The 13898-nt window shown below is 38.3% G+C and overlaps 1 protein-coding gene across 7 annotated transcripts in view; it reads right to left on the bottom strand.

The window, feature by feature from the left end:
* Ppargc1a (PPARG coactivator 1 alpha) overlaps positions 1 to 13898 on the bottom strand; it is a 335116-nt gene that overhangs the window by 38826 nt on the left and 282392 nt on the right. For 5 of the 7 annotated variants that reach the window (XM_026402937.2, XM_077803154.1, XM_026402918.2 and 2 more), the window contains exons 3-4: positions 2080 to 2274; positions 45 to 167 (exon numbers count right to left, since the gene is read on the bottom strand). In XM_026402937.2, the coding sequence (XP_026258722.1) occupies positions 45 to 167; positions 2080 to 2127 (171 nt within the window). In that variant the 5' untranslated portion in view covers positions 2128 to 2274. The remainder of the gene's footprint in view (positions 1 to 44; positions 168 to 2079; positions 2275 to 13898) is intronic. The other 2 variants (XM_077803153.1, XM_077803152.1) reach the window with 1 other exon arrangement.

Here is a 13898-nt window from a genome sequence, read left to right as displayed (position 1 = left end):
GTTGCTTATTATCCCCTGTCGTATTAAAACATTTATGTTGGTACCTTAACAACTGCAGGGCTTGTTCTGATCCTGTGATTGTGGTTTGCATGATTCTGGGTACTGAGGCCACTGCATTCATTATAACTCAGCTGAGTGTTGGCCGGTGCCAGCAGGAGCTTCTTAAGCTGGGAACATCAGGGAAGGAAAGAGCAAGGCAGTTATGGGTCTCTTACACACTCAAATCAGCAAGTGAAATTTTAGACTTTAATTCATTATCATTACAAATATTAATTCTACCATTCTTTAATTCTATCACCCCTGACCACAATAGTGCTCAAGGAAACATTTTTTTTAAAAGTGAAGAAAAAGTTTGGCATTGTACTACCAACCGTGAAAGTAGTTTCTTTGCCTCCATTTGAGATTTGGCATTGTTCGGAATTTTTAAAATTATTTTTTGATATCATAAAGCAGTTGTTCCTAAAGTGGTTTCCAAAGCACTACTATAAGTTAAGCAATGCTGATTTGCTCAATGAGGACTTGGGCGTAGGAATCAGATACACAATTTTCCTCTAAAACTCAAATCAATCAAGTGGCAATACATGAAAGATTGTGTGATGCTTTTAACAGGTTTCACAACCAACCCTCCAGATTGACTGACTCACAGAATGTTTGGGCAGAAACAGTGACTATCCTGATCTTAGAAGGGAAAGATAGGACATGTGAGCCGAGTTCTGTAGGTCAGCATGTAGGTTGGAAGACGAGGGCTCTGATACAGACAAGGCTGTCCTCCATATGTTTCTGCATTTGCATGGATGACTCTCAGGCATCTCCCTGCCCTTATACACAGGATGTCTTTGGGCCAGCAACCCCCCTCCCAAGTTGAATAAATGGTGCAGATGAAAATCATCTGGTTATCAATATAAAAAATCAGAGTACTAGACAGTAAAGCTAATGACACTAGAAGTGGAGAAATGGCAAAATTAAACAAGAGGCTATTACATATGAGATATTCTCAAGACCAAAAATCTCAAAATAGAAAGGAATACAAGTAAGGTCCCCATGTTTATTCTTTCAACGTTTTAAAACCTAGAGATGTGAGAAAACTATGCCTCCAAATGGTGTACCAAAGCATGTTACTAGAGTCTGGATGCTGGCATTTCACAATTTACACAGCATGCGCTTACATCAGATTTATGGCAAATGACAAATGGCTACCATAGCTGAGAAGGTAAACTGTGTCTTAGAACTAATAAAACTCTGGTCTAGCACTGCATTGAAAAGAAAATTCGTTCTTCATTGCCTACCATAAATTTTAAGTAACTTAGGTTGCAAATGTGCTATTATTTTTCCAATCTTCATAAGAAATATGAACCCAGCGTCTTCAAATATTGCATACCCCTAGATCCGACAACTCTATTTCTAGAATTGTATGCAGAAGAATAAAAATGCAACCATGTCAATTATTAGACAATTCATAATATTGAAAAATAGGAGGCAAAAGCCTAAATATCCAACCATAAGTAATTACATAATAAATTACATTCCCATACAATAAAATACTATGAGACCACTAAAAATTATGCATATACTTAAAATTTTACCAACATGTTCATGGTATATCTTAAATCAAAGGAGAATCCAATCATTTTTTTATGCAATAGGTTTTTTGAAATCACAGATGAATTTTTAGTACTTTTTAGTCTACTTTTTTCAAGTTTTCACTGTGAAATAAATACTAAGAAATAAAAACATGCACATGTAAACAGCAAAAAAAAATTATATTTGATATATCTGTATTTATCTATATCTATAATTTTGCAGTTCTGAGGATCAAACCCAGGACCGCCTGCAGGCTAGGCAAGTGCTGTAACACTGAGCTACATCCTCAGCTTGAATGGTGGTTTTAAAAATACTTCAAATACTACATAAAAACTGAATTATCAAGACTTTTAAACAGAGAATGGCAGAATGTGCGACTGTGAGTGTGCCTCAGGATTGTTTTGGCATCATTCTAAAATCCAAACCTTCTACATCATGCCCATGCAGCAGGTAGCCAGAGGCGGCTCGTGGGAGTCGAACAGTAGGAAGGGTTCTTACTAGAGACGGCTCTTCTGCCTCCTGAGGTGGAGGGGTGCCGTCAGGCATGGAGGAAGGACTGGCCTCGTTGTCAGTGGTCACGTCTCCATCTGTCAGTGCATCAAATGAGGGCAATCCGTCTTCATCCACAGGGAGACTGTCTAGTGTCTCTGTGAGGACTGCGAGCAAGTTTGCCTCATTTTCTTCATCTATCTTCTGGAAAAGCAGAAAAGAAGGTGGAAGAAGACAGGAGTGAGTTGACATTGGGAGGTGGGTAGCACTATTAATCAGCACGGGCTGCACACGTTCAATAGAATGAGTAAACTGTATGTGGAATCCTGCACCCGCGCCAGGACAGGACGACCGTGGCTTCCCCGGGCTCCTGACTCATATTGGGTCTGAACCACATGCTTAATGAACACCTCTGCAGTACCGGTCTCTGATTGCTGACTGTCCAGCTTAGCAGTCTGTATGTCAGCGCTTGATTCAGCTGTGGGTGATTCTGTGTCGTTCACCTTCCCACAGACTTGTGTCTTTGTCTCCTAACTCAATGGTAAGATTTAGGAAATCTGAGGGCTGAAGAGAATCTTAATCATCCTCTATTTAATCTGCAGATGCGGTGTTTAGATCTCCTATACAGCACCCTTGCAAATGTTTAGATAACCTTCCATTTGAACACTGCCAGAAACTTAAAACGATACCAGGAGAATCTATACACTTTCCTGATTTCAATTATAATCTCATCACTGAACACTCTGAAATCATTTATTTCTCTCCCTGACATCTCTCCCAACTTTAGTCATAAATCTTTAACTGCCTACTGGACATTTCTACTTTACAATAGCTCCCTCATCTTCAAAACCCAAACTTTGGACCTTTATCACAACAAAGCTGCTATTTCTCCTGAATTCTTTAGTTTGGATAACAATACTCCAAATTTAAATTCTGCAACTACCTCAATCCCTCTTTTTCTGATTGGTTATTGGAATCTTATTTTGTAATGACTTAAATGCACTATTTTACTTGTGGCCAGGGTAGTATTCTTTTCCACCTCCCAGATTCAGTTTCACCAACACACCTATTGAAAACTAATCTTCAGTCATTGATTCCACAGACATGTTTGGAACACCTTATTTTGTGCCACAGCCAGTGGAGGGGGTAGAGATACAAAGAGAAAATAAGACAAAACTCTATCCTTCCAAGAACCCTCCAGTGGAAAGGAAGAACTTGTGAAAAATTGATTATAAAAGAGAGTACTAACTTCGATCCTCTGCAGAAAAACATTCAAGGACTCCCAACCTGGGATTGTGTACCTTGCTAACAAGAGAACGTGTTAAGTTCTATGCACCTGGACAGTCAGTTCCAGGGCTGGGCACAAAGTCTAGATAGTCAGTGATTACTTTCTGAATAATTCATTGATCTGCATTTTTTTGCCAACAATATAGTCTGTGTGGATCACTTTCTTTTCCTTCTTTTAGCACTTTATATTGTTTGTCTAATTTGACTGGCTTCCAAAGTCCTTTTTCTAAAAGTTCAGTTCGCTATGACATTAACAATATGTGCTAAATTATCCCACACAGATTCTATTACAAAATGCACCTAAGCTGCTGACATCTAATGAAGCCAGCAGTGCCCACACTTCCTTTCTCTCTAGCACTGAACTCCAGTTAATTGACCTGACAAAATTACAAGAATCACAGAATAAGACAGCTAATCAGAAAATCAAATTGTATTACTAGAGAAATTAGGCAGGGTTTTATCACGTATACATTCTATTTTCACATAAAAATTGTTTTCCCTCATTACTAATCAGTCTCTATCCGGGAGTAAAACTATAGGCTTCTTTTTCTTTGGGACTCAAGAGGCCAAAAAGAGCCATTTGTACTCATGGTGGATATCAGGGCACATTTTTGCATTTGCTAAATGCATCTCCCTGCTACTCCTAGATTTGAGATTGTGAGTCAAGTACTTTGGACACCATGTGGTGTGACCACTGAATGAAGCTTAGACACCACTGAAGAAGGTCAGTCCTGACCAGAAGTGATTTATCAACTTCAAAATGGCACACTCACTTCCACTTACTGACCAATTCAGTAGCATCCAAACTACTCAATTCAAAACAGAGCTTATTGAACATGGCCATCCCCGATTCTCCTATTCCTATCTGTGTAGCCCTAATAATAAAGGTAGGGAAAGATTTTCTCCTTATTTTCTGCAGAGAATTATACTCTGATGTCCAAAAATGCCAGTCACATTCCTCTTTAGGTTCCCAAATATGCAAACAGTCAAATTCAGACTATTAAACTATTCTAAATATAATTATATTTAAATAAAATATACACTATTTTAAATCATCACAAACTCATGAAATAATGACTATAAATTTCTCCATATTATCTCCACCAAATATTCTTTGAAACTGTGTCAAATACACATGTTCACACAGACACATACACACATTTTCAGTAAACTGAACATTTCTCCAGGTATGCCATGATTTGAAAAGGCTTCTTTAACTGAAGTTCAAAAAGAACTCAAGAAAAACAGTTAAAAATGTTTACCAATAAATGAGTAATTTTGTTTACCGTGATTTAAATTTTGTGTTTGGCTTTCCGGCAATATCACAAGCTGCTATTTGCTTTCAATCACATAATACAATAGTGCCTTAGTTCTATCCCTTGTGTAAACAAACTATGATAATTCCAATCAAGTCAAAATGACAAAGAACACTTAAATTAACTAGTTTTCTCAAATTTCTTTAATAAGCCTGAGTGAATGTACACCAAATACAATGGCAAAAATATTGGAGCTTGATAATGTCATAATTAATTTACAAGATCTGATTAAACCACCAACTACTTTAATTTTCCTCTCTACTGGAACCACAATGGGAGGAGGTGGGTGTGGGGGTGTGGGAGATTGGCATGACATGCATGTGAGTGTGTGTGAGCAGGCATGCACACTCATATGGACAAGGAGGGCTCCTAGTCAAGCAAAGTGTACCAGAAGGTCTGTGTTCATTATTTACAGTCAGTGTCCGCTCAATGTAATTGTTAAATATTTTTATTATCATCCCTGAATGTGAGTGGCTCAGAGATTCTCAAAGACCATTTATTTTAGTAAAGTTCTTTTTGAATTATGGAAGAAAAAAATATTATTATTTCAAATTCTCTCTATGTTCTTTAATCATGGAGTTCTGGGAAGAAATCTTGCTATTTATTGATAACACTTTTGTGTCGAAGCTCAACACAAACACAACAACAACACAAAGTTGAGTGGAGGCTGCCCCTCACTGTGGCAATTTCAATTAGTTTCATATGAGATTCAACAATCACATGTCCCAGACAAGGCAATGGATATGACAAAGAGGACTCTGTTAAACAATTAATGTCACTTTCTATTATTGCTTCAGTCCCAATTTACAGAGCAAATAAATCAAAGTCGCCATAGATGAGGTGCACTGGCCTATGAACACACGTCTGTTCACAAGTGACAGGGTATGGAAAGGCAGTAGTCAGTAAAATGACATCGCAAGGTAACCTTTCAAAGACTTGGCTGTGATACTGCTTGCTAATTCTTTGAAATTAGAAATTTATATAAAAAAATATGTTTCTTGTGTGCAAGTTGAAAAATAAGAGAAAGGAAAGCAGAGGAGCCAGGGAAGAAGTGAGGATCAACCTCTCCACAACCTAGCTCCATCTTGGCACTGGCAGGAGACGTAGAAGGCAAGAGGGGAAAACTGGCCAACAGGTGCCCCCATGGCTGAGCTCCTCGGCTATGGAGCAGCATTGCCTATGGTGGGGGGAGTCCAACCTTGGCTTCTCCTTACACCATGCTATTCTGCTGCTGTTTCTTCCAACCTAAACCAAGGTCTCTGTGCCTGTAAAACTTGACTCTCCATGGGCTCTCCAGGAAGAAAGAAGGCACATCCACACAACCTCCCTCCAGGTGTAAAGAATCTCCAGTGACAGATGATACACAGGCATTTATACCCACAACCCAAAGTGTAGAATCCACAACGATTCCAACCCCATGCCACATCATCAATAAGTGAGAGTTTAGAGCAGTCAACAGAATCTGAAGGCTCAGCACTGCTCTTTGGGACTGCTGGGTTTCCCTATGACCTGGATTAGGTCTGACATGATTCAAAAGGTACCATTGAAAGAAGGTAGACTGTGCTCCTTTGGGTGTCCACAGTCACTTTCAGATTACAGTGCTGGAGCTGTTGCGTGATAACAGGAACTTCCTATTGTGTGGACGGGTGACAAAAAGCCTGTCCAACGGGTTGGCATGGGCCAGGCCCTGCGCTCAACTCACCCAACTCCACACCCCAGAGAGCAGAGAAAGCCACTGAATCAAGGAGGAGATGAGAGACTTGGGGATGCTTACTGACCCTGAGGGCAGCAGCACAGAGTGAAAACTGCATGTGGTCTCCCAAAGACTGTTAAATGTGGCCTGTGATGGAAGGACCCTGCCCTGCTTAGGGTAGTAATTTTTATCTGCATCTTGTAGAATTGCAATTACACTCGGGCGTCCCCAGATTCTCACACTCGCTTGATCTCTGTTTGATAAAAATAGTTTAATAGCCATTTAATCACAGCTTCATTATCTTAGCTCTCTTAATGCGAATTAGGCCAGGAGAATTCTTGCTACCTCATTATTCAAATCATCAATAAGAAGGAAACAGGGGGGGTCTTCTTATCATTCATTAATCAGTTTCAGTTTCTTCTTAGGTACTGTTTACTCAGAGACCGATCTGTGTGAGGGGTCACTTAGCCTCTCTGAGCCTCTATTTTTTTTCTGTACAAAATTTCAGGTTTTTTTTTTTATTGTTGTTGTTTGTTTTATTTTTTGGAATTTTTTTGCCTAATTCCCATTATGGATTTTTTTTGGATTGATGATTAATAGGATGAAAAAACGAGTTGATAAACCCTGAGAATTCTTCAAGACGGTGTTCATACACACTCCAGTGTACATGCCCATCATCTTGAGTTCCCGCACTTGAATTTCATTCCTTGAGCAGGATCTACTGCCGACTTTTAGCGATGGGCCACCTTCCCCCAAATACCCAGCATGCCCTGGGCTTCCTCCTTGCCCTATCCTGCTGATTTGGAAACAGCTAATGAAGACAAAATTAACTTCTACTTTAAGTGAGGCCTAATTAGGAAGGGAAATCTGCTAGAGTAACATCTGGTAGTGTATTCCAAAGCCAAATATAAATGACATTTTGGATTATCCACTATTTTGGATTATTTGTTCCACTAGGCCCCACCAGGAGTTCAAACAACTGAACAGGGAAGCAACTTTTATGATGGATGTACGAGTTGAAAGAAGGAATATAATTGATAATAGATGTCCCACTCCTGAATCTCCACACATAAAGTTCCATACATGGTTTCATGTACAAATACAAACAAACAAACAAACAAAATAAAATGTTATGATGTATAAATTTTGGTTTGGGTTTTGATGTGTAGAGTTGGATCCAAGAGTTTTAAGAAGCTGAATTCAAAATAAAGAGAAACTAAGTTATTTTCTGAAATGAAATTAAAAGGTAATCCAGACCAACCCGATGAAATAAAATGTGAGGTTATTAGATTTTTTGAAAGCATTATAAGCAGGAAAATGTCTCCTGATGGTTTATTGCACATTTCTGCTTTGAGTGATTGGAGCCTCTGCAGAAGAGGCTGTTAAATTTTTATTTATTTATTTATTTATTTATTTATTTATTTATTTATTTATTGTGCCAGGGATTGAATCCAGGGGAACTTAATGACTAAGCCATATCCCTAGCCTGTTTTTATTTATTTGTTTGTTTGTTTTTATTTTGATAAGTTGCTCAGGGCCTTGCTAAGTTCCTGAGGCTGGCTTTCAACTTGTGATCCTCCTACCTCAGCCTCCCAAGTTTCTGGGGTTACCGGCACTCGCCACCATGACTGGTTTGTGAAATATTTTGAATGCCCACCTTTATACGACTCTCTTTGTCTCCCTTGACTCTTTCTCCACAATCCACAGTGGTTTTTCTTTCTTCCTTACATTCAGTTGCGGGCACTGACAGTGTGTCTGCCTCCCCTCTCACACACCCCACATAGCACTATTTATAGGTTCCTAGCTCCCACCCCATTCAATAGGTATCTCTAAAATAACCCAATAACTTTTTGTTTAACACACAGAAGACAGGGCTTTGAGTAAGGGACAGACACTTGAAAATGGGGGAAAAAAGACTTAAGAAATCTCAAGAGAGACCAAGCATGGTAGCACACGCCTAAGGCAGGAGGATCACAAGTTCAAAGACAGCCTCAGCAACTTAATGAGGCCTTGAGCAAATCAGTGAGAACCTGTCTCTAAATAAAACATTAAAAAGGGCTGAGGATATGGCTCAGTGGTTAAGTGCCCCTGGGTTCAATCCCCAATACCTAAAAAAAAAAAAAAAAGAAAGAAAGAAAGAAAGAAGAAAAAGGAAAAAAAGAAATCTCAAGCAGATGTGTACAACAGAAAGTAATCAAGACAATAAAAACCACCTTGCCCTTACCAATATATTATAAAATACTTTTGTATCTATTCATTTCTTACAAATGCTTTGGGAGTTTGCTTATTGTTATTTTGTTATTTTATTCCCAGGACAGGTAAGTTGAATGCTAAAGTCACTAGGATTTAGGGGCTAGTAGAAAGAGAACAAATTTTAATTTCACTCTTGGGCATAAAGACTACTTGAAATATCATGTATGTATATCTGTCCATATACCTCCCCCCAGCATCCACAAGTTCATTTACCAAGTACACGTATTTAAGACAGAATGCATACATACACACTTCAATCTTTGGAGTCTGTTCTCACATATGCAACTGTAGCTGACACATGAAAGTATTTAATCAGTACATGTGTTCTTTCTCCCCGGTATCCACTCTGAGCAAAACAGTGATCAAGAACTGAGAGTAATGCTCACAAAGATAAAATAGAAACCGAATGGAAATAAAATACAAACAAATCTGAAGAATTTCCTCCACTGATATATTTAGACCTGTGGGAATCCATTTAATTCCCATGAATACGTATGCTGCTATTTAAGCAGGCATAAAATTTATATCACATCTGTACTTAGACTCCATTCCAACTTATTAGTTTATATCACACATTCATGAGTTAATACATATGTGCTGAACATGTGGAGTCTGCTATTCTGAAGAGGTTACAGGAGAGCCAAAAGTGTAAATAAACAGAGGTTGCACGGAAAGGCCTGAACACCCTGGTTGGTGTAAGCAAATGAGCTATTTGGGATCAGTAGGGACCAGCAGAGGAGATGCTTCCTGTTTCTCACAATGGGTTGTGCATCAAACAGGAGGCTAATTAGACCTGTAGAGCTCCAGCCAGCATCTCAGTCATCCTCACGTTTAAACCAAGAGAAATGCAGGGTGCAGGAGAAAGAACTCAGGATTTTTGACCCCTTCCACTTGCCAGTCCACCCCAATACTCCATGTCCAACACTGGAGACGAAGAGGCACTGAAAAAACCCAGGTCATGTCTTGCTCCTCTTCTGACCACCTCCAACCCCCACCCCATGACTTCTATGTCCCTAAAAGAAAAAACCAAAATTCTAAGAGTGACCTATTATCCTAGGACCACCATATAATTTATCATCCAAACCAGGACATTTTGAGGGTGTGATCAACTACTCAGGGCTTAACCCAGACTACCACAGGCTAACTGGGGAAGGTGAACATGCTCCACCACCTTATCATCATACATTGTCAACACCCCATTTACCTGAATCCTCTGCAGTCCTCTGACCTCCTCACTGGCTCACAGAAGAGCCAGAAATTCTGTCCCAAGGCCTTTGCCCTTGCTGCTTCCTCTGCCTAGGAGGATCTTTTCACAGATAGTCACAGGGTTTCCCTTTCATTCCTTCCTTTATTCCTTCCTTTATTTTCATTCCTTCCTTTATTCCTTCTCGGTGACACCTTTCCAACTGTGTTGGAGACATCCTAGCTTCCTTCCCAAATTTATTTTTTTCTTTTTGGCATTCATCTCTATAGCGCAACATCAATCTTAGTGATTTATCCAAAAAGCTATCTAAAATAGAATCTCTGTGAGGCCTATTTGATTACTGTGAAGATACCTGGCATATAGGGATGTGGGTACAGCTCAGAGGTAGAAGGCTTGCCTAGCATGAGCAAGACCCTGGATTTGATCCCCACCACTCCAGCACTGCAGGGGGGAAAAAAAGACATGGCATGTAGTAGATGCCTAATTAAAACGAATAAGAATAACTTAAATTCCTAAGAATATAATGTAACTTTCCATTCTTCTTTTGTTATTTTCTCTGTATTCCCCATGCTGAGCACCTTTGTCTTCTTAATAATCTCCATTTTAGACTATGATTGTAAAGAAGCTTGCCTTTATCTCACATAAACCAGCTGATGGACCAATATATTCTGAGCCGGAAAGAAGAAATTTGAACAGAGTGGCTAATTCGGAAATTATTCACTGGGCTTTGAGTTGGAATAAATGTGACAACCATCTCTTGTAAAGGGCAGAGTGAGTCTTGTAAATGCAGAGATTCATTCTTCTCAAATCTGTTTTTTGGAAGTATACTGGTATATATCACCAAGCAGTCAATTTGCAAATGTCTTGAAAGAGCCAACATGGTTTTTTGAAGAGGAAATCATGCCAAATAAACTTACTATCGGCCCCTACAGAAGTCTCAGCTCATCAATTAAGAGGAAACAATTGATGTAGTCTAAAAAAACCAGAGCTACCCCTCGCCACCCAACACCACTACAAGTGGGGCTGTAGTAGGTGCTAAGAGAGGTTAGAAGATTCTGATCACTGTCTCAAATCCCAACTTCACTCTTTTCTGTTCATTCAGAACAGAAACAAAGCAAAGTACAAAATGCTATTTTAAGTTTAAAATGGCAATTAGCAGCCAATTCTTACTAAATGCTTCCTATGTGTCTAAAACTGAATCAATTTCTGTATATGCATTATTTCATTTAAACAATTCATTTAACAATATTATCAGTTCCAAAAGTCACTTTTCTCAGCCAGGAATTTTTAAACTGTATTCTGTGGAACCCTGAACATCAGTACAATTGCTGTAAGGGCTGATAATCAATATTGTAGTATAAGGTATATTTTGTGTATTTAAATACCAATATAACTACTTTTTAGAAAGCCATGCTCACACTTAGATGTGTTATTTGTCTTATCATGAACATATTGGAGACTCACCATAGCATTAACCATCAAAACAGAATCATTCTGTGCTTGTCTTGGGAGAAAAGCAAATATTTTGAAAAATGAGGATGAACAGTTTTAAACCTGTTAAAACCACTTAAAAACACTCATTTTTATGAAACAGGATTTTCTCAATCCTCTATGACCAAAGCAAAGTACAAAACAATCAGTTGCTAAGATAGTTACAAGATACTTATCATTATCTTAAACTCCAACCTATTTTTTTTCTTTCCATTTAAAAAGTGTCATAATTCTCTTAGGGAAAAAAATGTCACCTTAATTTTAAAACAGCAAATAGCTGCTGATCTTTACTGAATGCTTCCTATGTGTTTGATGCTGAATTAATATCTATCTATGCATCATTTCATTTAAACAATCCATTTAACACTGTTATCGGTCCTAAAATCACATGGCTAATGAGAGGAAGAATTGGTATTAAATCAGATATAGCTAAAAAAATTTTTTTTCACTCCCTTCTTTTATATATTAAAATTTTACTGAAGAGATTATTAGAACAAAATGGGCACAAACATGCATGATTCCAATCTATTTTAAATCAGAGGATGCAAAATGAGTTAGAAAGGCATATTACTTATTTACCAACAGATAAAACTAAGGTGATGGATGTAGTTATATCCCATGAAGCAGAGTTGGTCTTCTGTGCAGAAAGATGAAGTTGCTTTGAAATAGCTTCTCCCTCTATGTTACTGGTCCATGTGAACTCACAGCCTATCTCTGGTCCTACTGGGAATAGCTGACTTTTCCACTAGAATGTTCTTTCCTTTCCCTTCATTTGCTTATATACTATCATTATCTCAAATCCTATCCTAAGCTTTCTTTCTCCTATAAGATATCTTTCAACAAGTCCAACTCATCCTGATGTCTAGAAATTTCTAGATGCTTTGTTGGAACAATCGGGGTCCCTAGATAGATGTACAGAAGTCTGAGCCCCATTATGGACCATTAATTCAAAAGAATTTGAACTGGGGACAGGATATGAAGAAATGAAGGGGTAAAGGAAGAACTTTTTATACACTATAACCTACCCAATATATAAACTGTATGGTCAAAACTATACATGAATGCTCAGAATCCTACAGTTTGTATAAAGATCAGTGCCTACCAGTTACTTATCAAGTTTGAGATACTAGATTGAAGAAGCATGGTTAGTTATGATTGAGTACATGAAGTGATTGCTTGGAATCAATACCACATTGAACACAGTATCTCTTGTTGACATACCTTCCATCTGTGCACAAACGTGAAATACATATATTTGTAAATAATATATATTATTGCTTACACATACTTGAGTGCCTAGTATATGGTATTATCTGATTTTTTAATACTGGCTGGGGATGTAGCTCAGTTGGTAGAGTGCCTGCCTCATATGCACAAGGCCCTGGATTCAATCCCCAGCACCACCAGAAAAAAAAAAAAAAAAAAAAAAAAAAAAAGCTTGGTTTACCCTATTATCTGGTTTTAGGATTGCCTAGTATATGTTATTATCTGTTTTTAGGAACTTACAGTTTAGACTGCTGGAGAGAGGATGGCAGGTAACAAGTCCAGCAGCCCCTTCCAGATACAAATAGGTAAATATATAAAATGCATATAAAGAGAGAATATATTTAGCTACATGTTTTCATATACATATATATATATGAAAATGTGTGTGTGCGTGTGTGTGTGTGTATATATATATATATATATATATATATATATATATGCACAGAGAGAACAGAAAAACCTATGTAAGTTCCCCTAGTAACTACAAATATATATATGTTATATATGGATGGGGGGATGGCATTTAATATAGCAGCTACATTAACTAAAAAAGAAATGTTCTAGGCAGAGAAATGAGTAAAAGCAAGTTTAAAAGTCCCAAGGTAGGGACTTGCAATGAGCAAAAATTAATTGTTCATACTTATTATTAGTTGTAAGTGGGAAGGAGGGTGTAGTCAAAATATTTAACAAACATCACACAATAGCACAAATCATCAGAACATCAGTACCAAGACTTCAGAAAGGAGGCCTACTGTAAATAACTCATAAGGCTTTCTTGCTGTAAATTAGTAGACTATGCATAAGCAGTGTTTTTTAGACTATGCAAGCAGTGTTTATAATAATTCTCTATTACAGCTAAAAAATTACAAGATAGTTCATTTTCTGCCTAAAAGAAGTGCTTAGAAGGCACCTTTGGAAAGGCCAACGTGACTTGTTCACAAAGACTTAGCACCACGAGATGTGTGTGAATCTGCAGCTGCAGGTCTCTGACACCTGGGTGTGGATGGGATTTCAGGTTGGGTACACTAAGACACGGGCATTGTCAAATGATCTGATTACTGCAGTATCCTAGCAATAGCATTAGAAAGAGAAAAAATGGCCTCAAGCTGGAAGCTATTCAGGGGCAAGTCTGCCCTCACGGTGGGGCCAACCAGGGTAAAGGAAATCAAAGTATGCTTCCTGATAATCCCCTGTTTCTTCCCTGGCCCCTCCCCAAGAAAGCAGGAGTCATTTAGAGTGGGAGACTGGATCTAAGACTCCTTGAGCAACTTTCCTATTCCACTTAAGAGTTCTGCACAGTCGTGAGCTGTCAATAAAG

This window comes from Urocitellus parryii, chromosome 10 (genome assembly GCF_045843805.1).
Source record: "Urocitellus parryii isolate mUroPar1 chromosome 10, mUroPar1.hap1, whole genome shotgun sequence".
In the NCBI taxonomy this organism is placed as follows: domain Eukaryota; kingdom Metazoa; phylum Chordata; class Mammalia; order Rodentia; family Sciuridae; genus Urocitellus; species Urocitellus parryii.
This window is presented reverse-complemented; position numbering and strand designations above follow the sequence as displayed.